The 27,826-nt window shown below is 41.5% G+C and overlaps 1 protein-coding gene across 7 annotated transcripts in view; it reads left to right on the top strand.

Annotated features, from left to right (window-relative positions):
* XRRA1 (X-ray radiation resistance associated 1) overlaps positions 1-27,826 on the top strand; it is an 85,097-nt gene that overhangs the window by 9,104 nt on the left and 48,167 nt on the right. For 5 of the 7 annotated variants that reach the window (XM_041729727.1, XM_041729723.1, XM_041729726.1 and 2 more), the window contains 6 exons: positions 1,151-1,335; positions 4,902-4,973; positions 6,363-6,435; positions 9,974-10,071; positions 14,280-14,413; positions 27,157-27,285. In XM_041729727.1, coding sequence (XP_041585661.1) covers positions 1,151-1,335; positions 4,902-4,973; positions 6,363-6,435; positions 9,974-10,071; positions 14,280-14,413; positions 27,157-27,285 — 691 coding nt within the window. Of the gene's footprint in view, positions 1-1,150; positions 1,336-4,901; positions 4,974-6,362; positions 6,436-9,973; positions 10,072-14,279; positions 14,414-27,156; positions 27,286-27,826 lie in introns of those variants that run through there. The other 2 variants (XM_041729725.1, XM_041729729.1) reach the window with 2 other exon arrangements.

The following is a 27,826-nucleotide window of genomic DNA, read 5'->3' as shown; positions in this document are numbered from 1 at the left end:
GGTTCCCACAACTCCATGCTGTTCTGTATCTTTCTGATCTTTTTATGCTTCTGGGTACTTGTACTTTTCCTTCTGTCCAAGCTGCCTGTTTTTTCCATTTCCATCAAGTCAAACTTACTGGATGTAGCTCATGCCCTAGGTTAGTAGCTCCCCTTTCTGTGCTTTCACAGCACTTATTCTATTATTAGGCTCCTTTGAGTCAGGGCCTCTGTCTTATTCATCTTCACAGCTCTAGTTCCTAGCACAATGTAAATGCTCAGAAAAGGTATGGATGAGCAGTTGTGGGTAGGTGCTGTAGCTCAGCATTCATTCAGCCGTTCATTCAGTCATGCTCACAATATAGTAAGCTCTGTAAGCCTTGGGAATACTGAGGTGTGTCAATCAGATGAAACCTGCTCTCTGGAGTTTAGGACAGACAAAAACAAGTGAACAAATAATTATAGATTTCAATGAATGCCTTGGAGTAAGTAAACTAATGTAGGAGAGAACAGATTCTAGGATGTTGTCATGAATTTTGTTAGGTGAGCTTACTAGTAAACCTCATACTTTTTGCTCACATAAATTTTTGAGTTCCTTCTACAGTGAACATGTATTAGATTTTTTAAAAGTTCCAACTGTCCAATCATTTTCTTATTGAGCTCTTGATACAACCTTTATGCTGTAATGATGGGATCCAGGGTAAGATCTAGCAAGATGGAGCCCACTGAGTTGTAGCAGGATTTTATACCCAAGAGATGACCAATGGGAGAGTAACCAGCTGACATAGGAAAGAATGATCAGCTCTGCTGAGGAGGGTCAGAGATGGATTTGTAGAAAAGGAAATCACTTGATCTGGAGTCTTGAAGGAAAATTGGCGTTTGGAGACAAAAGTAAGGAGGAAAGAATTGGACAAGCCTCTTTGAGTCTTAGCCTTTTCATCTGTAAAAATGAGGACAATAACTTCTCCTTCACTATGGTTTGGGGCCAATTAAATGAGGTAGGTATGCAGACATCCCACCTCCCCTACCACCACCACCAGCAGCACAGTGTCTGGTGCATATCAGGTAATGAGCATTTTTGGTTTTGGTATTATAGGTAAATATTCTGTAAACACACTAGTTGTAGCTTTAGAGGAGTTTGCTCCTCCTCACTGTTCTCATCTTCTCAACAGGCCGAGGACACTGGTTAGTGGCTCGGAAACGTAACCTCAAGAAGAAGCCCAAGAGTGTGCGTCAGGCACCACCTGACAGTCAGGAAATCCAGAAGAAGGTTTCTTTTGAGGTCAGGGGGAAGAAAGGGTCTCAACAGGAAAACCAAGAGGACATTCCTGGACATGTGCTGGACCGGGCTTTTCTGGTGAGAGTAAATGTATCCTGGAATGACTGGCAACATCAGCTGATGACTGTCTTGGTGGGGGACAAGGACTTGCCCTGTTCCACTGTGGTACAATGCCCCCAACCCAGCCCAAACTACTAGAGTGATCTTGGCTAACTGAGGATGCTGAAGGGACCCAAAACTCTGTACATCCACCTTGTGAGATAGGGATTATTGTCCCTATTATGTTGTTGCCATTGTGAAGATGGGAAAACTGAGGCCCCAAAGAGGTAATTTGTTTTGGCCATGGTCCCACAGCTGACTATTAGAACTCTGGCTATTTAGGATTAGATCTACTCAGGATGAGGACTCTGGTCTACTGACTCCAAAGCCTGTACCTTTATAGTATCATGTAAGAACTTTTTAATTGATTTGGAGAGGCAAAGGAGTAGGTCAGGGGAATAGTAAAGTGAAAATCTAATTCTTGTATCGGTAGGGGGTAGAGATTCTTATTCTCCAGGGAGATTTTTCCAGGAATGGGGGGACTGGGGAGATTCCACACTCTACAACCACTGTCCTGTGGTTTTAATATTTGGCTGAAGTCTGGGGGAGCAGTTCAGATAGTATCAAGTGTCTAGGGCAGGCTTTACAAAGAAGACATGGGGTGGCTCTATTGGAAACCAGCCAGGTAATTTCACATCTGCCCTTTGCAATGACTTGGTGGCTTGGCAAAGAAATACCCATTTTGTAAACCAATATTAATGTCCAGTCTAGTTCTTTACCTAAGAGATGGGTAATAAAAAGAAGTAGTAGTCTAAAAAAGTAGACTTGCTAGTTCACATAGTCCCTATGAAGAACTCTTCAGCCTCCCAGGCTCTGTGGTTCCCAAGGGTGGCTTTCTACACAGATCAGATGTTAAAAGAGAGCTTTGAGAAGGCAGCTTTGAGGTTGCAACTCACCTCAAGGGGGTAGTGTGAGCTTTTTGTAGAGTCCCCTGGTATGTCCTTAGTTGTGATGTCTGCTTCTCACTGGGGGTGCAGAGGACTGAAATAACAGTATCCAGGAAGGGCAGGAAACACTTAACATAGTAGTCTTCTTTTCCCTTTTGTTTCCTACTATGTATATATACCCACATTAATAGAGATGGTGTGTTACTCATGCTGCTGTTTTGTATAGCAGAAACAACAAGGGTGTTTCTCACAGTAATGGGATACCTACTTACCTGCTGGATAGTTCCACTTGAATGTTTCTTTGACACTTCCGGTTGAAATAGTGCACCAATTCCCTTACTCCATGTCCCAAGACATACCTCTTTCCTAGTGTTTACTGCCTCAGTGATGGTGCTGTATCCAAACACCAAGCCAGGAATCTGCTCAAGTATCCTTGACACTTGCTTTCCTTCACCACCCCACTCCTGACACTACCAAGCCCTGGCACTTTTATTAAATAGTTGTCAATTCTGTATTCTTCTCCTCATCTCTACTGCCTCCACCCTAATCTGGGCCACCATCATCTTTTATTAGAGTAATTCAATAACTTCCTAACTAGCCTGAACCAACTAGGATGCTTTTATTTAACATACAAAGAAGTCAGAGGCATTGTTATTCCAGGGTAGGTTAATTTACTGTTAAAGGCCCAGGTTCCTTCATCTTTCCGCTGTTATTTCCTTAGCATGTTACCTTGTCCTCTTGGGCTGATTGCCTTCATGATCCCAAGATGGCTGCAGCAACTCCAGTCATCCCATATAAAAGATAACATCCAGAGGTACAAAAAGGGTTGTCACTGTCTTATGTCTATTTTTAAAAGTAAGAAAGAGTTCCCCAGAATTGGCCTCCTACAGTTTCTGTCTGATTGGCCAGACCTATATCATATGTCCCAACAGTCATTAGTTAGGGGAATATGACCTCCAAGATTGGATTAGACAGTCAGGACTTATCCCTTGGACCTGGGGCCTAGGACACATCCATGCAGAAAAATGGAATAACGTTGGGGTTCTTTAATAAGTAGTAGTAGAGAAGTTGCCCTAGGGAAGGTAATTAACAATGTCCGGTGTATTCGTCTCTTCGCACCATTTCTATGTGTATCAGACAAAGCAATTTTTATAAAATCAGCTCTTGCCAGAAAAAAAAAAAAAAAAAAAAAGCCTGTTAGCTTTCCACTAACTGTAGAACAAAATCCACACTCCTTTACCCAGCCAGTATGGACCCAGGTGATCCAGTGGCTGCCTCCCTGGCCTTGTTGTTTTTCATCCTCTCCAAAGCACCTGGCTTTTTCCTGTCTTGATAGCTTTCACAACCTGTCACCCACTTTTATGGGACCAACTCCTACTTAGCTTTCAGGTCTCGCCTGAAATATTACTTCCTCAACTAGATATTTCCTCATTTTCAGACTGAGGTTAGGACCTGCTGTTATTATCCCCCATAGCATCTTGAATTTCTCCTTTAAAATATTTATCACAGGGGTCCCTGGGTGGCGCAGCGGTTTGGCGCCTGCCTTTAGCCCAGGGCGCAATCCTGGAGACCCGGGATCGAGTCCCACGTTGGGCTCCCGGTGCATGGAGCCTGCTTCTCCCTCTGCCTGTGTCTCTGCCTCTCTCTCTCTCTCTCTCTCTCTCTCTCTCTGTGATTATCATAAATAAATAAAAATTTTTAAAAAAAGTTAAAACTATCTTAAAAAAATAAATAAATAAAATAAAATATTTATCACATTTAGGGGTGCCTGGTTGGCTCAGTTGGTAGAGCATCTGACTTTTGATCTCGGGGTCATGATTTTAAGTCCCACATTGGTTGTAGAGATTTCTTAAAAATAAAGAGAGAATAAATCTGTAAAAAAAGTTTTTATCACCTTTATAAATACTTGCTTGCTACTTGGTTTCCATGCTGTCATAAGTTCTGTGAATAGAATAATTCCATGCTTAAATATGATACCATAAATAAACGACTAACAGAAAAAAAGAATGAGGTTTGGTTAAGAAGAAATAGAAGCTCCAACACTGAGATTTTCCTCTTTTTACTTATGAGGGGCAACATAGTAGTCAAAGGAGCACAGAGTTTAGTGATTACATTTCTGGATTCAAATCATCTAATTTACTAGCTGTGTGACCTTTGGCAAGGCACTTTATCTCTCTTAACCTTATTTTTCTCATTTAAAAAAGGAAAATGGTGATACTTATGTTATCCTATTTAGGATTAGAAGAAAATGTATCGATGCGTATAGCACAGTGCATGGCTCAAACTAATGCCTAGTAAATATTTAGCAAATGAAAGAATGAACAAATTATTATAAACATGAAGAGATTGGAAAAGCCCCAGAAATACAGATTTTTAAGAGCCAGGTAGAAGAAGTGGGGCTCAGAAAAGACAGAGAAGGAACAGAGAAAGAGGAATCTTAAGAACCCTGTCAAGTCAATGTTACTATCCCCATCTTGCAGATGGGAAACTGAGAGGTAGAAGAGCTGAGGTCGGAGCTCTGGTCTGAGCAACTCCCAAAGCTCATGCTCTTTGAACTGTACTAGGCCACCTTTCTCAACAGGGAGCCATTTGTTGACTTGGCCAATTATATAAGCTTTGTTGGGGCCTTGAGAGCTGACTCTCTGCACTTTGTTTCAGCTGAAGCACCATTGTGTGAGGAAGCCATCAGACCTGTGCAGTGTTAATGTGAGCGGCCTGAAGTTCTCCAAGGTAGGGACAGCCAGCAGAGATGTGATTGGGATGAGCCAGACCTGAGGTGGTTCCTGGCTGTTTGTCCATTGTATCTCCAAAGTCCCTGAGGATTAGAGGGTTGGAGGGGGGTATCAGACAAAGCCTCAATGAGTGGAAACAACATTCAGACACAGTCTTTTGCAGTAAATTTGCTATTGCCATTGGCCTATGTGAGGTGAATTAAAGGAAGTAGCATTATGGGAGTTGGCTTGAATTTATCATAGAATTTATTCATAGAATTACCTAGATTCCATTAGAAGAACCTACAGGAGAAATTTCTCTCAAGATTCAGTGCCAGGAGCGATAATGGTTCTCCCAAGATACTGATTTGTTCTTATAACATGCTGTGACTCATGTAATGAGTCATGTTTTTCTTATATTGGCTAATAGGTAGCTTGAGCCACATTTGTGGCTCCCCACTAGCCAGTGTATAAGCGGGATATTATGGCATATGTTTTCGGTTTGTAGGCCACCCATGGCATATGAAGAGAGATTGGTGGTATAATACTATACAGCAATTAAATAAATCAGTACCATTAATATAACATAAGTCAATCTCAAGAGATTTATGTGTATCAGCAGAAGTGAATCTCAAAAACAATGTTGAGTGAAAAAGGCAGGTTGCAGAATGATACCTGCAGTATGATTGCATCTAATACAGAGTTTTGAACCTTGTAAATAATATTATATATAGTTTATGGATATACATATATAAAATACCAGTATAAAACAAGTGTGAGAATGATAATCACCAGTTCAGGATAGCTGTTATCTGTGAGAGAGAGAGAGAGAGAGAGAGAGAGGAACACAATTGGGGAAGATCATGGGGGCAGGGGGCATGGTCAGCTCTTTAGTGTCTTATTTCTTTAAGGAAATTTGAAACAAAGACAGCAAAATCTTCATATTTATTATTATTTTTTTAAAGATTTTATTTATTTATTCGTAGAGATGCAGAGAGAGAGAGGCAGAGACACAGGCAGAGGGAGAAACAGGCTCCATGCAGAGAGCCTGACGTGGGACTCTATCCAGTGTCTCCAGGATCACGCCTTGGGCTGCAGGCGGTGCTAAACCACTGCGCCACTGGGGCTGCCCCAAAATCTTCATATTTATTAAAGGTGGATAGTGGTTACATGAGTCTTCTAGTATTATTCACTAGATTTTTCTGTACATTTAAACTATTTCATAATAGAAAAAAAAGAAGCAGAAAGGCCATTCTGGCCCTTAGCAAATAGGTGCTCTTTGCTAAGAATATAGCTTATATCCCTTTATATTTTATATTTTCATGCCTTTTGACTGCAGCTCTGGAGCTTTGGCAAAGCCTCCTGGCAGGGAACTAATCTTGGTGTTCTTTTGAAATGCTTCCCACAGGCTAAGGAAAAGGACTTCAAGCATTTTCATTCTGTGATTTACATCAATGCCTCAGAAAACCTGCTTCCTCTAGGTAAGCTTTTCTTCCTTAAAACTACCTTCTGTATCTTAGCCAGCATAGCCAGTCACTCCTATTAGAACTTGCTTGTCAGTGCATTCATGACTATCTGCTCATCTTTTTCTTTTTTTTTTTTGGAGTGCAATAGCCTGGGTACTAGAGAACACCCAGACCAGGATGTCAGAGCAGAGCTGGCAACTACCTACTTAGAGTGTTTCTCTCTGAGCTGCTGCTTCTCTCTCTGTAAATGGAGACAGTTCCTTTTCCTTCTTCCTTCCCAAGGCAGGGTGCTTTGTAGGCTCTGATGAGATAGGTATAGGAAAATGTTTTTAAACCTGTAAGAACTATAGGACTATAGGAGCATAAAGGCTTCTCCTTTTTTCAGCAAGTCCACAGCGACCCCTGCTGGGTGTCAGGACTATGTGCATGCTTGGCCTTTAGAAATGAATGCATCTAATTTTCCTGTTCTGGTGAGCTCATAGTTTGGTGGGAAAGATGGGTTCAGACACAGACAATTATAGCAGGGTATGGTAAGTGCAGTGATAGAAGGAATAAGAAAATGCTATGCAAGCGTATAAGCAGGACACCAATCCAGACGAGAGTGTCAGGAGAAACTTCTGAGCATAGGGGCACCTAGCTGAGACCTAAAAAATGAACAGGAATTAGAAAGTATTTCAGTCCAGTGGAGCAGATGTGGGACAGCAGTGCCTGATCAGGATGCTGAAGAGGTCTATGGCCCTACCACTCTGAAAGTGTCAGATCTTGTCTGATCTCGAAAGCTAAGCAGGGTCAAGCCTGGTTAGTACTTGGATGGGAGGATGCTGAAGAGGTTTTGTATGTTTGCAAGGGATGTGAGTAGGGGAAAATGAAGACCAGAAAGGTTGGAAGGGACAAGAATATCAAGGGTCTTGAGTTGTAATTAATCTAGCAGGCAAAAGAGAGCCTCAGAAGGCTTCTAAATAGAGAAGCTCAGTGGGGGCTGTGAGGAGCGTGAATGATAAGAAAAGAAGATGGAGACCAGGAAATCTGGGAGATGATTTCATTTTTCCCAGAGGCAGGGTAGGGAGGTCTGAGCCTAGGCAGTAGAGGTGAGGGCAATGGCAAGAGATATTCAGGAGAAGGTAGAAATAACAGGACTTGGTAGCTAATGGGCACATGGAAAGAAGGAGCCAAAGGAGTTCACGTAGAGAGCACTAGAGGAGAGGCTGGTTTCGAGAGAAATCAGGTAAGTTCAGTTTTTAATAGTTGAGGTTGAGGGATGTTTTTTAAAAAACATGTGATATACAGTCCCTGCCCTTGAGAAAACACTGTCAGGAGAGTGGGTTTAAAATACAAAGGCTTATAGGCATAGGAAAAGATACTCAGCCTCACTAATAATTGAAACCATCAAAATCCTGTTTTTTGCCTATCAAATATTGGCAAACATGAGAAGGACTGATTGATGACAGCCAGCATTGATAGGGAAACGGTTACTCTCGTATTCTACTGGCAGAAGTATAATAAATTGGTGCAACATCTTTGGAAGACAGTTTGGCAGTGTCTCTTAAAATAGTCATTGTCTTTATTTTATTTGTTTATTTTTTGAAAGATCTCATTCATTTATTTGACAGAGAGGGTGCACACAAACAGGGAGTGGCAGGCAAAAGGAAAACAAGCTCCCTGAGGAGCAGGGAGCCCAATGCAGGACTTAATCCCAGGATCGCAGGACCATGACCTGAGCTGAAGGCAGACATTTAACTGACTGAGCCACCAGGAACCCAGTAGTCATTGCCTTTAATCTAGTAGTTTCACTTTCAGGAACTTATTCTACAGAAACACACTTGTACAGAGACACTCATTGGAAACATCCTGAAATACCTACCAAACAGTCTTTTTCCTAGACTGTAGTGAACATTCTGACTCACAAGGCCACCATCTGCCCCCTTGACATCAGAAGGCTCTAAGTCCTTCCACACAGTATTCCAGCAATACAGCATCTGCACTTGTTTCTCAGTGGAGTCCTCACAACAGTTCCTGTAGCAGTCCATGAAGCCGTCTGTGGGCCATTCTCTGCAGCCCCCTGCTCAAGTCCAAGACAGCAAGACTCTTCATTTGGTAGATGTTGGAGCCACTCTGGTTTAGAAGCCTCATTCCCTACAGGAGCAAATAGCTATTGTAACGCTCCATAGACATAGCTCCTAGAGTCCCGGCAAAATACATGACTAATTATGGGAGTCGCCACACACAGGGAGGCCCAAAGTTATGGTACCCCTTCAGATGTTTATAGTTCATTTATAGTTTGCCCTTGTCCGTATGTGATTTACTAATCTGGCATCATTTTTACCACAATAATATTGCCTAACTATATTGCCATACCATATGTTTCAGGATACTAGGAAAAAGGGCTAGAAAGTTAATGAAGTCCAATTCGCATGCAGAAGGGGAAAAGTGTTCTTATTTTTATCCATATAGCCCAAAGGCTATCAATAGGGAAATGGTTAAATAAATTCAGGTAATGTCTATAATATAGAACATAATCTGACATTATGCAGATCTGTATGTTTTGACATGGAACAAGCTTCTTTTTTAGACTTACTTATTTATTTGAGAAAGAGAGAGCAAGCAGTGTGGGGAATGACTGAGGGAGAGGGGGAGAGAAGCTCAAGCAGACTCTGTGAGCACAAAGCCCAATGGGGGGATCAACATGCAGCTCAATGTGGGACTCGATCTCACAACTCTGAGATCACAATCTGGGCCAAAATCAAGAGTTGGACACTTAATAAACTGTGCCACCCTGGCGCCCTAGCATGGACCAATCTTTAAGTCATATTGTTAAGGGAAAAAGGCAAATCACAGTACAACGTATATGGTCTGATTCCATTTGTATAAAAAGGTGTGTGTGTGTGTGTGTGTGTGTGTGTGTCCCCATGAGAAAAATTCTGGAATATTACACATGAAACTTTCAGTGGTTATCTCTGAGTATTGAGATTAAAGGGAACTTTGGGGCAGCCCCAGTGGCTGAGCAGTTTAGTGCCACCTTCAGCCCAGGGTGTGATCCTGGAGACCTGGGATCGAGTCCCATGTCGGGCTCCCTGCATGGGGCCTGCTTCTCCCTCTGCCTGTGTCTGTGCCTCTCTCTCTCTCTGTGTCTCTCATGAATAAATAAAATATTTTTTTAAAAAGGGGACTTTAGTTTTTCTGTATTTTTTTACTTTTTTTGGTAGGCATGTTTTTTATAATAAATAACAAATATAATTTTTAAATGGGCTTTGGAGTTAGACATAAATTCAATTCTTGGCCCTTTTACTTCCCAGCAATTCCATTTCTAGCAAATCACTTAGCCTAGCTGAGCTTCGATTTTCTCAGCAGTAGAATGAGAGTAGTAATCCCTATTGTTCCTCCATGGAAGAATCCCTGTTGTTCAGGATTGTTAGAGATTTAGAGGTGGTATGTACAAAGCTCCTGACCATAAGCCTGGTCTAACCCAGTGGGAACCCAGTAAATGACCACTGTTTACATCTTTCTCTTAGGTCCTTGACAACTAGCTGATTCTTTCTTTCTCCTTCCCTTGTAGAGGCATTTCATACATTTCCAACATTAAAGGAACTGGAGCTTGCATTTAATGGAATTAAAACAGTCTACGTGAAATATGGAGACTTTAAGTTCTTGGAAGTAAGTTGGAGGTAGGGAATTTTTGGTGCCCACTTGTTTCCCTATAAAGAATGGGTGTAGTAGAGGTTTCTACTGCTTATAACAGTTGGGAAGGAGTTCTCTGGGCCTTTAGAGCCAGACTCTTGCTTCATAGCAGTCCTCTGTAGAGGCTGGCAGGGTTGGTGGTGGTAATGAGGGTAGTGGTCATGGCAGCGATGGCAAATAGGTGAGACTATATCATACCTGTGGCTATTGTGCATGGTTCTGGAAAAGAAATGCCAAACACCATGCCAAAGGAGTCTGTGCAGAAAACTGACTTTAAACAGAGCATGGTAGGAAGGAGAGTTTGAGGGAAGATCTGGATCCAGTGAGGGTTGAGGAGCATTGGAGTTTAAGTGTTAGGCACAGCAGATTGGACCAGCTGAACTAGAGGCATTACAGACTGATACCAGAGAACCACCCTGGTCTAAATGAGCCAGATTGGCTCCTGTGGGCTCAGGTAAGGAGGCTAAAGGCCTAGTTTATGGAACCAAAGGTGATTGTGAAATAGGAATCCTATGAGTTCTAAAGCACACTCTTGACATTTATGCATCCATAGCTGTTCTCCAAACCCCAGATTCAAAAATACAGAAAAATTTGTTTGCATTCTTGGCTTTCTCCAAAACTAAGTTTCCTATAGTGATGCATTTTCTATGCATGTTCTCATACTTGAAGTTAATCACCTCTTCAACTTCCATGAAAACTTTAGGGCCATTTTTCACAAAGTAACAAAGCTTTTGTCACTCCCTGAAAGTCACTGCCTACATGGAGATTAGAGTTGGAGCAAGGTATGGGGCTGGGCACCTGCCCAGGCTCATTCATTAAATAAAGGGACGCTTCCCCACATGTTGGCCTTATAGTACAAGTGTTTTTGATTCAAATCCCAGCAGAATGTCTATGCGTCATAAGCCTTGGGTTGACCCCAAAGAGTTGATAAATTATTCAATCTGCCAATATCAAGGGCCAGCCACTCTTCACAAAAGCCTCACTTAAGTCTTGTCTGGGAGAGAGAGTCCTTTCACAAAAGTGAATATTTCAGAGTTGATGCCCTTTGTATGCCAGAGTTTTAAAAAGTTTTAACTGCTTGGGACGGCGGCCTTTCTAAAACGGATGATATGTCCTTTTGTTCTTTTGCTTTACGCTCTGTGGTTTCAAGTCATATTGAGGATAGAAGTGATTTACCATGATTTGGAACAGGAGTTGTGCTCAGACTTGTCCAGGAAGCAGAGCTCTTGAAAGTCCAATAAAGCAGAGAGAGTATAAATTGACAACTGGTGTAATTTTTTTGCTATGTTAAAAAAAAAAACATTGTTAGATTTTAGTATAAACAGTGGGAAATAGATCCCAGATGCTAGAGATAGAAGTAGCCATTTCTTTGACCTGCAGGCCTGGGAGCTTCTTATGAACTTCCTTGTTTTCTTTTTTTTTTTTTTTTTTTTTTACTTTTTAAAAAAGTAGTTATTTGTATGTTTGTCACGCATTGTCATGCATTGTGTCAGGCATCTTGTCTTCCTCACCCCTACTATTTCAAATCCTTATTTTAAGTGCCAGTGGGCCCTGGGGAGGGGAATGACTATAGGCTCTGACACCACACCTGACAAGCTTGGATCTACTGATTGATTGTGATTGACTTTTCGATGCCCTACTTCTTTGATAGCTTCTGATGAAGATTATTTATCTGATAGACCCAGCCTTATCCAAGAGAATTTATTTACATAAGAGAGCAGACCAAAGTCAAGATGCCAAATATAAATGAGAAGAGGAAATCTCTTGGCTAGTGATTTGTTTCTATCTCTGTGATTTATAAGGTCTCTCTAAGAAAAAGCATAAAACTGTCAAAAGTCCTAAAATTGCAGTTCACAGTAATGAATACTTTGATGTGTAATAAAGCTTGTTATGACTCAGCAGATGCAGTAGATTAGGAATCTTCTGTTCTTGTTTGCCAGAAAGGCTGCCATCCGAAGAGTAGAATTCTTCAGCAGTCAATTTAGAAAAACCTAACTTTGCTGTGATTTGATTTTCTTCATACCAGTCTGAAAAAGGCTCATCTGGAGCCCTGCCCTGATAGTCAGAAGGCTTCGTTTCTTGTCTTGGTTCTGCCACTATTTGGACATAGCTCCTTGGCCAAATCACTTCCCTTCTCTGGTACTTAAGTTTCCTCCTCTGTAAATTCTGGGCCAGCTGTGAAGTTCTGGGACCTGTGATTCTAAGACTATCCATTTCTTTGATCTGCTCGTAATTCTGTGGAAATTAAATTAGGCCCCAACATTAAATAGCCAAACCAGCTAGGACAAAGGTCAGCAAACTTCTTCTGTAAAGTGAATGTATTAAGTTTTGTAGTCTGTGTGGTCATTACTAGTCACAACTGTTGTTAACTAATCAACTCTGCTGTTATAGAAAGAAAGCAGCCATAGATACTATGTAAACAAATGAACGTGGCTGTGTTCTAATAAACCTTTATGATGCTGAAATTTGAATTTCACATAATTTTCACACAATAATCTTCATTTAATCTTTTTTCAGCCATTTAAAAGTGTAAAAATTACTCTTAGCCCACAGGCCATACAAAACAGGCAGTAGGATGGATGTGGCAGAGAGGTGTTAGTTTACCAACTCCTGAGCTAGCATACTGATGTAACAGCTCAGTGTGGTTGGAATGGGAAGTAAAACACAGTAGAGTGTAAGTGATAGATGAGCCTGGGTAGGTAGCAGAAGAAAGACTGCAGGAAGTATCCAATGGATGATAGGTATGGCTGCTGCACGAAGCATGAGTTGGAACAACATGAGAGAGATATTAAGGAAATAGTATCCATAGGTCTTATTGACTATCCACATATGGGTATGATGGAGAGGATTTTCCTGACCTTTACCTATGATTATCTGAGCCAGCTTTCCAGGTCTTCCTCCCTTTTTTTTTTTTTTTTTAAAGATTTATTTATTTATTTATGATAGAGAAAGAGAGAGAGAGAGAGAGAGGCAGAGACACAGGAGGAGGGAGAAGCAGGCTCCATGCCGGGAGCCTGACGTGGGACTCGATCCCGGGACCCCAGGATCGTGTCCTGGGCCAAAGGCAGGCGCTAAACCGCTGAGCCACCCAGGGATCCCTCCAGGTCTTCCTCCTTGAAGGCTTCTCTCTTTGCCCCTGCCAAGTAGAATCATCCCTTTTTGTGAACTCTCAAAACTTGGAATTTGCTGATGGCAGCATGAACTTAGCACCCCTTTGGTGCTTGGCACCTTTCACGGCCTACCCAGTCTTATCAAACCGTCTGTTATACCACAGGTTCTAGTCATGCCCAAACTATTTGCAGTTCTTAGAACAAAGCAGGCTACCTCCTATCTCCTGGCTGCATTGCGTTTCTTTTTGCCTTTAACAGTTTGGTGAATACCAACTAGTCTCTGAGGACAACTCAAGCATCACCTGCTCTGTGAAGCCTGCTGAATCTTCTGGTAGAGCTGCTTAATATTCCTTCCTTTGTGCTTCCTTTGATCTGTGTTCAGACCTCTATCCCAGCAGCATTGCTACTTAGTAGACACTAAAATATATGTATCTAGCTACCCAACTAGGTTGTGAGCCAGCGGAGGACAGACTGGCATAAAATAAGCCTTCAGCACATGGTCCTTGAATGAAGAGATGGTTATAATGATGACGGCCAACATGAACTAAGTACTTACTATGTGGCAGACTCATGCTAAAGGTTTTACCTACATAATTTCTCATAAGAATTCATTATTATTTCTATTTTATAGATAAGGAAGCTCGGGTCAAGTAATTTGCACAAATCACACATTTGGCTGGTATTTAAACTCAGGTCTACAGAACCAATCAGTTGATTACTACAGTGGAGTCAGACCAAATCCAGTCCTCCTTTGGCAGTGACCTCCAGCCACTTGTTTATGTGTCTGACTGACTGTGTAACACTGATAGTGGTGCTGCGAATGGGGAAGGAGTCCCTTTGGTCAGTGCCACAGAATAAATCAAGATTTGCAGTGGGAGATGAAGCTAGCAAGTCGTCTGGGAACTGACTGTAGTAGGCCTTAAATGTTAACCCAGAGAGTCAAGAAGGCTTCAGGCTTCTGAGTGATGGGGTTGCCTAGGTTAAAGGAAGAAGTAGTTAGCTCCCACCTCATGTATGAGTATCCTTGTCATGTATAGTCCATCTGTTCTCCCATTTTTTATCTTTGTGCCCTAGTTCTTGGACCTTTCCTTCAACAGTCTGACTGCAGAGGCCATTTGTGATCTGGGGATTTTGCCACACCTCCGTGTCCTACTCCTCACGGGCAATGGGCTCACCTCCCTGCCACCCAATCTGGCTGTCACGGAACAGTAAGTTCTATATCCTAGGATCTGTCCCATGTGCTCCTCATGAACCTTTGGGTGCAAGTGTGCCAGGAAATGGCCCCGAAGTGGCCCCTACAGCTCAGAAGTGCTGTAAAGATAGACTGTGAGTGCTCAAAACAGGGAAAATGCTGCCTGCTGAAGCTCGTAGGAAAGGCAGTCATGGGAACAGGGCCCCAAAGAATGATGAGGCTTCAGATGGTGTCTTCACACTCTACTGTGCTATTAGGAGACACTCAGGTATCTAGCAAGTCACTTTCCTGGTCTCTGATTAGTCATTGGTAAATTGTGGATATTGTTCTTGCCAGACTATTCCCCTTCACAAACCTACTAAGCTTTATATATTCCCATGTTCCCATTTTGCACCTTTGTTTAAGCCATGCCTTCTGACCAGAATGTATGATAATGCCATATACATAGTACTTACTATGTGCTAGATGCTGTTCTCAGCACATTATACATATTAACTCATTTAATTCTTAAAATAGACCTATGAAGTATGTATCCTGTTACTATCCGTGTTTTATATAGATGAGGAAATTGAGGCACAGATATGTTAAATAACTGCTGATAAGTGACTGAGCCAGAATTTAATGAAGTCCATCTGATTCCAGGGACCATGTTTATGACCATTATCTTTTTTTTTTTTTTAAGATTTTATTTATTCATGAGAGACAGACAGAGGGGGAGCGGGGCAACGACACAAGCAGAGAGAGAAGCAGGCTCCATGCAGGGAGCCTGATGTGGGACTTGATCCCAGGACTCCAGGATCACACCCTGGGCTGAAAGCAGGAGCTAAACTGCTGAGCCACCCAGGGTTCTCTTATCTTCTCTTCTATCTTTTCTTCTCTTCTGCATGTATTCCAAGGGTCTGCTCAAATCCTCCTGTCCCTATCAGAAGCCTTCCCTGACTGCTTTAAACCATACTTCTTCCTCCCTTCTCTAAGCATCTGTTGAATTTAATGTTTTTTATCTTACTTTAGAACTTAACATATTCTATTGTGCCTTATGTCTCACAAATATGTATATATATGTGTAATAGATTAATGGATGATATACATACAGTCTCGTAAGCAGATTGTGAGCACTATGAGGGCAGAGGCTGTGTCTTAGTCATCTTGGATTAGAAGCACCTAGATGAGGACCCAGTGCTTTTGCACATTGAGGTGTTCAGTGGATGTTAACTAATTTAGAGATGGTGAAGGAGAAAGTCATGATGATGATGTTGTGACGATGGTAGATGTGATGGAATTTATAGTGATGATAGAGGTTGGTTAGTTGCCCAAAGGATTTGGATAATAGTGATCATTATATTAGGGATTTCATTATGCTCTTTTTGTTGGCAAGTGACGGAAGTCAACTCAAACTAGCTTAACCAAAAAGGGAATTTATGGGGTACCTGGGTAGCTCAGTTGGCTGAGCGTCTGACTCTTGATTTTGGCCGGATCTTGGGGTCATGAAATCAAGCCCTACATGGGGTCTGCTCAAGGATTCGCTTCTTCTCCCTCTGCCTCTCCCCCCACTTGTGTGTGCTGTCACTTTCTCTCTAAAATAAATAAATCTTTGAAAAATAAACACCCCCCCAAAAGGGAATTTATTTGTTCATGTACCTGTAAAGGTCTAATAGAACTCTAGATTCACTTTGGCTGGATACAGGTGCACAGGATGTTGTCAGGGCTCTGCATGTAATTCAGTGTGTTTCTTGAGTATGCACATAACCTTGGTCTTGTCTTTTCTCTTACTTGCTTTCTCAGGCACACATACACATCTTTTTTTTTCCCCTCAGTGTTGGCTTCATCTTAGGCAACTTTCTCTATGACCAGATACATGTCAGTCAGGGTCTGGTCAGGAATATAAAACTGATGTGAAGTATTGCAAATTAAGGGAAGTTAATTGTTTTTCATGGGGAGAGATAATAATTGGCATATTATGGAAACATTTTTTAAAGATTTTATTTATTTATTCATGAGAGAGAGAGAGAAGCAGAGATATAGGCAGAGGGAGAAGCAGGCTCACCTCAAGGAGCCTGATGTGGGACTCGATCCCGGCACTCCAGGATCTCGCCCTGGGCTGAAGGCAGGCACCAAACCCCGAGCCACCCAGGCATCCCTATTATGGAAAATTTCAAACACACATAGAAATAGAGTCAATGGCAAAATGAACTTCCAAGCACCCATCACCTAACAATTATTGCCTAACAGTTCTAAGGTCATAGCCAATCCTGTTTCATATATATCTTCACCACACCCAACCTTAAATTATTCTTAAGAAAAATCTCAGACATATCTAGCCATAAATGAATACAGAGATTCATGTAGTTTCATCTGTAAATAATCCAGTATGTACCTCTAAAAGATAAAGACTCTTAAAAAAATCATAATCAGAGGTCTCTGGGTGGCACAGATGGTTAAGTCTTTCAGCTCAGAGCCCAATATCAGGCTCCTGGCTCAGTGGGTAGTCTGCTTCTCTCTCTCCTTCTGCTTTCCCCCCTGGTCATTCTCTCTCTCTCTCTGAATCAAATGAATAAAATCTTTTAAAAAAAGAAAAGAAGTCATAATCAGAGTACCTTTATTCCACCTAAATATTAGCAACAATAAATAGAGGGAATTGTTTCCATAGGCAGTGGAAGGGCTGCAAGAGCAAGGATGAAAGTTGATACCCAGAGATCAGAAGCCACCCACACTCCCTGGACTCAAGCCCACAAGCCTATTCCTGCTGTTGGGGTTTTTGAGAGGTTGTTGCTGTAGTTCTAGATCTGCTGCAGATGTGCTGCCTCAAACAGAGCTGGAACCTCTACCAGCATGGATGCCATTGCTACACTGCTGCTGTTACCAGCAAGCTGTCAGAAACCAAATGAGGGAGTTGCTTCTGCCCCTGTTCTGGCCTTCCAGGCTTACCAATCCCTCCCTTGGCAGTATCTCACTGGAAGCCAATTGGAAAGGTGGTCTGGGAAGTGTAGCTTAGGAGTAGCCTCAGCCCTTTATAATACATAGCAGAACACAGAGGAAAGGAGTAAAATTCAAGAACAAATAGGCAGATGACTGGTGCCACCCAACCCTTGGAAACCCAACATCTATTGTCCTCCTTCTCTCCATGTTTAATTTTCTTACAACACTAGCAACCACAGTGTGCTTTCATCTTACATGAAAGAACTTTTCTTCTTATGAAGATACTTTTCACCTTCTTCTATAAAGGGATGAGACACAGTTCCATCAGTCACTGTATCCATTTCTGGGTGATACTATTTTCTCTTCTAAAGCAATCACAGTGCTAAGTGGATGTTTTAGAACCTAAAAACTAAGTTGCAAAATCATTTATCACTAGCAATTTACATACACATAACAAGTAGGGAAGAAAATATACATATTTGATATAGTAATTTTTTCTTAACTGGTCAGGAGGCCATACATAGTATGTATTTATGAATCCTTCTTCCACCACCTATTTAATGTTCCTTCTCCTTTATCTAGCATCTTGGTTATTTGGGCTCTTTAACTGATGTGGTATCCTAAATGTTCATTCCTGAAGGATTGGAGTTATTAATGCTTTTTTATTGGGATGCTGTAGTCTTCTATTAATGCTTTTTAAAATGGTAACATACTCATAACATAAAATTTACCATCTTAACCATTTTTTTAAAAAAATTTTAAAGTAATCTCTATACCCAACATGGGGCTCAAACTCCTGTAAGGTCAAGAGTCAGGTGTTCTACAGACTGAGCCAGCCAGGCACCCTCTGTCTTAGCCATTTTTAAATGTACAAATGGAATTTGTACGTTTATTTTAAATGTACAGTGGAATTCATATAAGTACATTCATATTATTGTCCTGCCATCACCACCATCTGTTTTCAGAACTCTTTTCATCTTGCAAAAATTCCATTAACTTTGACTAATGGACATGACACATCTAAGAAGAATACCTTATAATTCCCTGGATTCCAATCATATTTCTCTTTGCCCTCAAGGTATAACAGCAATCATACCTACTTTTGATAACCAGTATCCATCACCTAGCCAATATAGTAAGCTCCACTTTTTCTGCCTATTGGTTTAGTGGTTTGAGGGACCCAAGTGGCAAGTAGCAATTTCAACTTCTAGTTAAGAGAAACTATTCTTTGTGTTCCCTGTAAAATTATTCCTCCCAAGGCAACAAAGACCTCTACTTGCAGGAATGGAGGCAAAAATTCTGTAAGTGGATAATTGTAAGAGGATCTGTTCTCATTTCCTTCCATTAATTCCTAGATCCTATGTTCTGGTTATGAGAAAAACAGCAACAATATTGGTTGCCAATTTATGTGACATCTGATCCTATAAGTAGTCAGCCCCTAACTTCACAGGGGGTAGTCTCTCCTAGCTGGTGCAATAAATAAGTTGTTAAAAAAAAAAAACTATTTTACCTTTCTTATTAGATCAGCTACTTCTACATGATAAGGTACATGATAACAAAAAGTGACTTCCATGTTTATGAGCTCATTATTGCACTTACCAAATGTGTTGCATGGTTAGAAGCAATGTTATGTGAGGTACCAGGATAAAGAATAAGACATTCTAGGGACACCTGGGTGGCTCAGCAGTTGGGCATCTGCCTTCAACCCAGTGCATGATCCCAGAGTTCCGGGATCGAGGCCCACATCGGGCTCCCTGCATGGAGCCTGCTTCTCCCTCTGCCTGTGTCTCTGCCTCTCCCTCTCAGTCTGTGTCTCTCATGAATAAATAAATAAAATCTTTTTTTTTAGAAAAAAAAAGAATAAGACATTCTATAAGTCCCCAGATGGTGATGCTGGCAGAATATTGTGGTCAGGGAATGTAAATATACAAAATACGTGTTTATTTTCTAAGCAAAAAAAAAAAAAAATCACTGCTCCTCTCATGAAGGAAGGTGGTCTCTGTAGTCATCCTCCCACTAGATGGCTTGCTAATTCTTTCAGAAATGGTGCCATATTAGGGGCTCAGCATTGGCTTCTGCTATTGACAGTTTGGTTACTCAGCAGGGGTGGTAGCCAGGTCTGCTTTTGTGAAGGGATGTGTGCTAAGGCCATTTTGCAAGCACTAGGGTATACGAGGAGAGAGGCCAACTGACTTCATGGAATGGGTCATCTTGTCCACCTGATCACTGAGAGTCTTCTCTAAAGTAGATAGCCTTTGGGAAGCATTCACATGGGATGCAAGTCCTCATACTCTATCCATTCTGAGAGGTCCATTCACATAATTTCCCCTTAGACTTCCCTGTCAGCAGTTTTACATTTTTTTTCTAAGCTTTGACCATTCAGCTAAGCCATCAGCCACTGCCCATGAATCAGCATAAACCAAGCAAATAGATAAATATTTTTTACCTATTGGGAGGGTTTCTCTTCCTCTGTCTTTCAGAGCCACCTGCATGTAAGATTGTAATACTGTAATAGTCTATCCTTAGTATCAGCATATTATGCACAATCATTTGTAAACCCAGCTAGGGGGTTTTCTCCTATATCAGCTGCTCATAGAACCTTAGTTATACGTTAACAGAGAGATAACAGTACAGCAGGAATAGGCATCATAGGAATCTAAGCCATAGTCGTTCATGCAATTTTTACAGACTTGCTTAGGTCAGATCTCACATACTACTTTTGCTTGATGAGGGAATTCTGCACATTCAGTTCATGATGAGCCACTCAGGTCATATGGTCACTTAGTGTTCCTGAGATCAGATGTTCAGTCATTATCAATATGGGGTAGTAAGCTATTTTCAAAAGAAAAATAGTTATCCATAGTATACGGCAGAACTTTGGGGCGCCTGGGTGGCTCGGTTGGTTAAGCATCTAACTTTAGCTCAGGTCATGATCTTGGGGTCCTGGAACCAAACCCTGCATCAGGCTCTCTGCACAGCAGAGAGTCTGCTTATTCCTCTCCCTCAGCCCCTCTTCCCACTTGTGCTCTCTCTCAAATAAATAAGCAAAATCTTTTTTTAAAAAAGAATAGAGCATAACTTTGCTCAAAAATGATTCTGCAGAGGCATCAGGCAAGCTCAGTTGGAAGAGCATTCAGCTCTTGATTTTGAGGTTGTGAATTCAAGTCCCATGTGGCATGTACTTTTTTGTCTATTCATAGAGGGACCATGTAACTTATTCAACCAGGACAGATTTGAGAGGGAAAAGGAACACTACTAATTATTTTGGGATAACAGGTAAAAACTCAGACTGTCCATGAAAACCAGGATGTATGTTAACCCTGTACTACACAGCACACACCTATTTGCCTTAGACATTTAGAGCACTGTTGGACCCACAGACTCATATTGCCCAATGCCACTTGCCAATGACATAAAGCCCAGAGAGCAACTGGCGCTGCAGTTGGACCTATTGCAGAGCCTTGTCTTGCTCTGGGCCCCACACAAAACTGGCATCCTCATGGATGGATCAGAATATCACAAATGTTTTATAGCATTGCGTCCCAACTCCAAAGAGGCCAACAATGCTTTGTGCCTTCTTCTCAAGAAACAAGTGGTGCAAGGTGAAAGATTATGTCTTTCACATTGGAGGTATATCCTGATATGCTCCCAGATCAAGACATGAAGAAAATTAATCAAGGTGGTAGTTCCTTGAATTTTTGTGGGGTTTCCCTCCATCCTTTGACACCGTGCATCTTACTAAATCATCTGGAATATCTGCAACTTCCTGTCCATCAGGTCCAATCAACATGAGGTTCTGTGGAATACATAAACAGATAGGCAATAGATGTGTAACAGATTATGATAGGCTGAAAGAGTTGATGTGGCCCTGAGAGAAGAGGGCAAATATGTATTACTGTCCCTGCCAGGCAAAAGCAGACTGTTCCTGGCAGTTCTTGTACATTGGTAAAGAGAAACATTTGATAGGTCCTTAGCTGTATTCCCAAGTGCCAAGGGCTATCTATGTTCATGCACAATAGTAAGAAGAGTCCACATGTGGAGCAGCAGCTGAAATTGGAGTCACCACTTAATTAAGTCTGCAGTAATCTCTAGTCATTCTTCATGATCTATCTTCTATACAAGCCAAATAAACAACTTAAACAGGAATATCATTAGACTTAATATCCTTTTACCTTTCTTATCTTTAGTGATGGCAGTAATCTCTGTAGTTACCTCAGGGATGCAGAATAATTTTAGGCTTAGTGTTCTAGAAGTAAATTTCCTGGGGCTTCAATTTGTTCCTTCCTTCTCTAATAGCCTTCACTTTGTTGGTCAGTAAACACATGTGGTTATTCTGTCAGTTGCTTAGTATGTCTAATTATACATTCAGGAACTGGGGAGATAACCATAAAATAGGTTGATGACATCACTGGGTTCACAGGCTAACTTTCCATTCTTCCATAATCCCCTACTTTGAGTGTTAGACCACCATGCCTTTCATATCCCCAAACATTAGCACCGATTTGCAGATATTGTCTAATAATCCTTGAAAGGCCCAGTTTAAGACTGTCTGATAGCATTTTCTGCAGTGTTCTGTATCTGCATTGTCCAATATGGCAGCCACTAGTCGTATTCAGCACTTAATATGTGATCAGTGTGACTGAGGAACTGAATTTTTACTTTTATTTAAGTTTAATTTTTAAAATTTAAATGTAGAGGATCCCTGGGTGGCTTAGTGATTTGGCGCCTGCCTTCGGCCCAGGGCATGATCCTGGAGTCCCGGAATCAAGTCCCACGTTAGGCTCCTTGCATGGAGCCTGCTTCTCCCTCTCTCGCTCTGTATGTCTCTCATGAATAAATGAATAAAGTCTTTTTAAAAAATAATTAAAATGTAAATGTAAATGATCAGGAAACTGAGTAAGAGGCTGTGACTCTCCCTTTGAGCAACTTGAATCATTTTTTTTTTCTCACCAGCTCTAGACTTTTTTTGATTGTATAGTTCATGCATAATTATTTGAAGCTAGACTTCAATCTCTGCAAGGGACATACTGTTTTTTTTTTTTTTAAGATTTTATTTATTTATTCGTAAGAGACACAGAGAGAGAGGCTGAGACATAGGTCGAGGGAAAAGCAGGCTCTTCACAGGGAGCCCGGCATGGGACTTGATCCCAGGACCCTGGGATCACGCCCTGAGCTGAAGGCCAGACTCAACCACTGAGCCACCCAGGCGTCCCAGGACATACTATTTCTAGTTCACACTTCCTCCTAGTATTTAGTCCTTCAGTGCCCTAACTTAAAGGAGGGGTAGTTTATCAGGAATCCCCTTCTGTGGCGTACCCTGGACTCTTAATTTTTGGTTCCTAGACTACCAAGGTTGTTAGGATCTCTGCTCAGCATCTCAGCCTATCTGCCACTTCTGGAGTCAGCAGGTAGCCCTAGGGGAAAAGAGACCCCCAAGTGTTGTCCTCTTTGATTTCCTTCTTTTTCCAAATCTTAGCCCCCTAATTTCTCACAGCTTGTTAGTTCTCAGATGCCTTAAAGAAAATTGTTTTTAATATATGTATTTTGTCTGGGTTTTCTAGTTCATACTCAGGGAAGAGTTGGCCCACATTATTTAGTCTGCAATACCATAAACCTTTCCATTTACTTTGGCCAGGTGCCTAGGGTCACTCAGTATGGAACCATTTTAAACTAAACTAAACTAGTTGGATATTCTCTGAACCACTATGATGATACAGATTTAGGCTACAATTTTGCAAGAGAACCGGTCTGCCCTCCCCCTTCCCTTCTTTTCATTCCAAGGCAGTTTTCCCCTAGCTGTGGGATGAGGGGCATGGGTTTAGTGCTAGTTCTCTCTCCTGAATATATATCTCTTTAGGATCCTACGTTCGTTTAGAGCATCTCCAATTACATGCTGTTTCAGCATTATCAGCAAGTGTCTAAAAGGCAAATGTGGCTTCTTGTGCCTGCTTTCTGTCTCTGGATTTCTTGATTTTGGCATACTACTGCTTTACTATCTTCACATCTCTTTCATGTTTTTAAATGATGAATCTTTTTTCTTTTTAGGTTTTCTTCATCATATTAGTTGTTTTCAGTGGGAAGCCTTGTTGCATAAAGTAAGGCAAGTCTCTACCACTAGGTATTTCTGTTTACTTATATGTAAGGTAGGGAGGGTAAATGCACTTCTACTTACATCAGAGTATCAATTGAAATAATTGTGCTTTGAAAACTATGAAGCTCCAAACAAGTATTACTGTTATTTTCTTCTCACTTGTCTGTCCACATTCAAAATGCTCTGGATTCCTCTTCTTCTGCCAACCTTTTAAATGTTGACAGTCCCCAGTTGTCCACTCTCAACCCACTGTTTTTCTTAATTTGTATAATCTTTCTTCATGGTCTTATCCCTTCCCAAGTCTTTTTTATTTTTTAAGATTTTATTTATTCATGAGAGACACAAAGAGAGAGGCAGAGACATACGCAGAGGGAGAAGCACGCTCCTGATAGAGAGCCTGATATGGGCCTCAATCCCAGCAGCCCAGGGTCATGACCTGAGCCAAAGGCAGTGCTCAACCACTGAGCCATCCAGGCATCCCTCCAAGTCTTCTTTATATCTCTACCTTACATTCATCTTCTGAGTTATGAGCGCATATATTTTATTCATCATACCAAAGTCATCACACACGTGGCCATGCCTGGATCTCCTTCCTTCTGTGTCCCTGGCCTCAGTGATGGGCACTGCTCTCTATCAGTTGTGCACTTGTCCCAGTGAGAAATACGGGCATCAGCCTGAATTCTTTCCTCCCTCACCCTGCACATCCATTCAGTCACCAGATGCTATGAATTGTGCTTCCTAAATGCTTCTCAAATATGGCGATTTCTGCCCCCTCCTGTTTAATCTGGCTGCACAGCTCCTGCTACTTGGGATACAGCTAAGGACATGTCACATTTTTCTTTATCACCTCCTAACTCACCTTCTTCACCATCAGCCAGAAGGATGTTTCTAAAAAGTACCTCTGATTCTATCACTGCCCTGCTTAAAGTCCTTCAGCAGCTTCCCAGCGTTCTAAAGATAAACTCCATTAACATTGATCACAAGGGTTTTCATGGCCTGACTCTGCCTGCTTCTCCATCCTCGTTTCTCTTCACTTTTTTCCATTTCACCACAGACCTCATTTCATATTCTGAACTATTTGTGTCTCCATTTCTGGCTAGATCTCATGATTATCTTTGTCTGGGTAAGTTAGGGGGATCATATCTGACCTACTCGATCATCAGCCTGCCCCATTACTTGTTTGGATCGGCATCTGAATCTTTGAGTCTCCCATGAAGACTATTCCCTGTCCCTCTTGGACTGCACAGGCCTGCCCTCTCAGACTTGACTAGCATGGAGCAGAGGGGATGGTTACCTTCTTTTTCCCAACCACTCTCTTCCTCAAAGTGGCCACTTAAAAGAGTGCCAACTTTATTAGTAGCCACATCATAAGTCTTCTTTTACAAAATTGAGTTGTGAGACTACATCTCCCTCATCCTGTGTTTGCATGGTAGGTTTTCTGTATCTTATCACAGAAGCTGATCTGACATTTTTTTTGATAGAGAATATTCATTTTGATTTTAATGAATATACAGAATGATATACAGAACAGTAAGAATGAATGAATGAATGATATACAGAACATAAGAATGAATGATATACAGAACAGTAAGAAAAATATAGTTTGCCAACAAATAAAAGATATTATTTTATTTTCACTGATCTGACATTTTAATGGACATTAGAGCTTGCTAAATTTCATTTGTTTTACTGCAGCTCTTTGTCTAGTCTTTTCAGCAATATTTTTAGCCTCATCCAGTCTTTCAATGTAAAATAAAATAAACCCTCTTTCATCATGTAGATAGAGGGACTGACCAGGACCAGAGATGCTGAATACCAGCCACCAGTCACCTAGCAAGCCAAGCAGCAGCAGTAGCAGCAGCAGCGCCTAGGGCTGCTGATCTCCATTCCCAAGCTTCTTCTAATATGGCACACAGTATTCCCATTGCTGAATCCAATCCAATACTCTTAGCTTCTAAAAAAATTAGTTAAACATATCATATTTTAAATGGCATTAATTCCTTTTGCCAAGAAAAGGTATAATAAAAATAACACCACTCTGAACAGCTAGTAACCTCAGCCTCTCCATACTAATAGACTCTGGCCACTTCAAAGTGCTTTTCTCCCAAAACTGCCATGGGAAGGACCCAGTGGGAGAGCCTGATGCTTTCCTCTGAAGCTTTGCCTCTTGTCCTCCTTACCCACCTATTGACTGCCCCCCCCCCATTTTAAGACCTCTATTTTAGAGACAAAAATGAAGCTTTTATATTTTATAATTAGGGTGAAACTTAAAAGGCAAAACACTGTAACCAGTCAAAAGAGACAGGACAGAGCCAGCTTCTCCATTACGGGGTGTAAGAGGAATTTTTTGAAGTCTTATTTTTTAGTTGTTTTACATCTGATGGAAGTAAAAAAGAGATTAGTCAATTAATTATAAATTGACAGAGCTGCTGTGCATCCTCCTGTAATTGCTTTCAGGTAGAAATTAAAATTTTAGTACATGAAAGTTGGTCCTTTCAGGAAAGGAAAAGAGTCATCTGTGACCTTCAAATACCATAAACAAAAAGCTTCTTTCCTTCTCTGTTGAGTGTGTTGAGTGTTTATTTGGGTGTATGGAGGGGAGACAGAGGGAGAAATGAAAACATGATTTGAGTCATCTAAACTTTGTGTACTTAAAAATAATTACCTAAGGGCACCCGGCTGGCTCAGTTGGTAGAGTGTGTGATTCTTTATCTTCAGGTTGTAGGTTCAAGCCCCATGTTAGGTATTAAGGTTACTTTAAAAAGCAAAATCTTAAAAAGAAAAAAAGGTTGAAAAAAAAAAAAAGAATTACCCAGGTCTCACCCAGCTGGGGACATAAATGAGGCCACATTAATGGTAGTATATAGAATGCCACCACTTCCTGCCCCACCTGAGTGTCTCAGGATCTCAGCCCATTAGATTACATTCTCAAGTGTTTCTGGGACTCCTCAGAGAGTTGGAGTTTTATTTATTTATTTATTTATTTATTTATTTATTTATTTTTTGAAGATTTTATTGATTTATTCACGAGAGACACAGAAAGGGAGAGAGGCAGAGACACAGGCAGAGGGAGAAGCAGGCTCCATGGAGGGAGCCCGATATGGGACTCTATCCCGGGATCGATCATGCCCTGGGCCGAAGGCAGGCGCCAAACTGCTGAGCCATCCAGGCATCCCCTGAGAGTTGGAGTTTTAAAAGAGACTTCTCAGCCCCTTACTGATGTATGTATTTTATTAAGTCACTTTAGAGGAGAACCTCACTGGCCAGCCTACATTACCCAACATGGATCAAAGCTATGGTCTGTGCCAAGGGCTTTGTCTCTTGGTGCTCCCACAGTTACCAGTCGTTGGTAATGTAGCATACCAAGTAACCTGACTTGACCCAAAATTTAGCAATGTTCCTCAACTTGGTCATGCCTCATTCACTCTGGTATTTTCCATGAGCATTACTAATGCCCCCCATCCTGCCCCAACCCAGTCTCACTAAGACCATCTGTAAACATGAGCAACCTTTCTCCATACAGAAGACTGATGTATGAGTGGGATTTGGGGAAGGGGTCATTCGGGGAGGGAATTACCTTCTGGTCCCTCTCTACAGGGATGCTTCAGGGGCACTAGAGAAGTTCCCAAGCTGGTTATGCTCTTGATTGATTCCCTATCCTCCTTCTCCATTCCTATCCCCATTCCTACTTCCTGAAGTGGTAGGGTTTGTCTCCTGCCCTTACTCATTATCCAGGATCCTTGCACTCACAGGGAAGCATCTGTAACATCACTGACAAGGAGGAGGTACATCTTGAGGTTCCCAGCGCTGGAAACACTGATGCTGGATGACAACAAGCTCTCCAGCCCCAATTGCTTTGCCAGCCTGGCTGGGCTCAGAAGGTAAAACCACAGTCCTGTCTCTACAGGGTGCCCTGCTAACCCAAGCCTGGCCCACACACTTGAGTGTTGCTCTGGAATCCAAAAGGCCTGGGTTTAAGTCGGCTCTACCACTTATCTCTGCTGTGTGGCTATAGGTAATTCACTTCTCCCCTCTGAGCTTTAGCTCAGCCATAAAAATGGAGTATCAGTAGGACATTTCTGATCAACTGACTGGATTAAAAGTGACAAGAGAAAGAGAGTAAAAGATATTACCAGAGATAGGGTCCTGACCCCTGAGAAAGGAGACAGAAAAGAAAAATTGGAATCAGAAAGATAAGGTTAACTGCTGAATTCTACTTATTTGATTGAAATTATGAAAATGCTGGCATTTAAAAGGTTAAGCTTTAGATCCCTGGAAAATTTACTTTGGATTCAGCTACCATTTACTGAATACTACTTTGTGTCAGGCCATTTATATTGTCTTATTAGTCTTTACAGGATTGAAAGGTTAATGAATATTATCCCCATTTTAGAGATAGGGATATTGAGGCCCAGAGAGAGG

This window comes from Vulpes lagopus, chromosome 15, assembly GCF_018345385.1.
Source record: "Vulpes lagopus strain Blue_001 chromosome 15, ASM1834538v1, whole genome shotgun sequence".
NCBI classification, from domain to species: Eukaryota; Metazoa; Chordata; class Mammalia; order Carnivora; family Canidae; genus Vulpes; species Vulpes lagopus.
The sequence above is the reverse complement of the archived record's forward strand: the minus strand, read 5'-3'. Positions and strand labels throughout refer to the sequence as shown.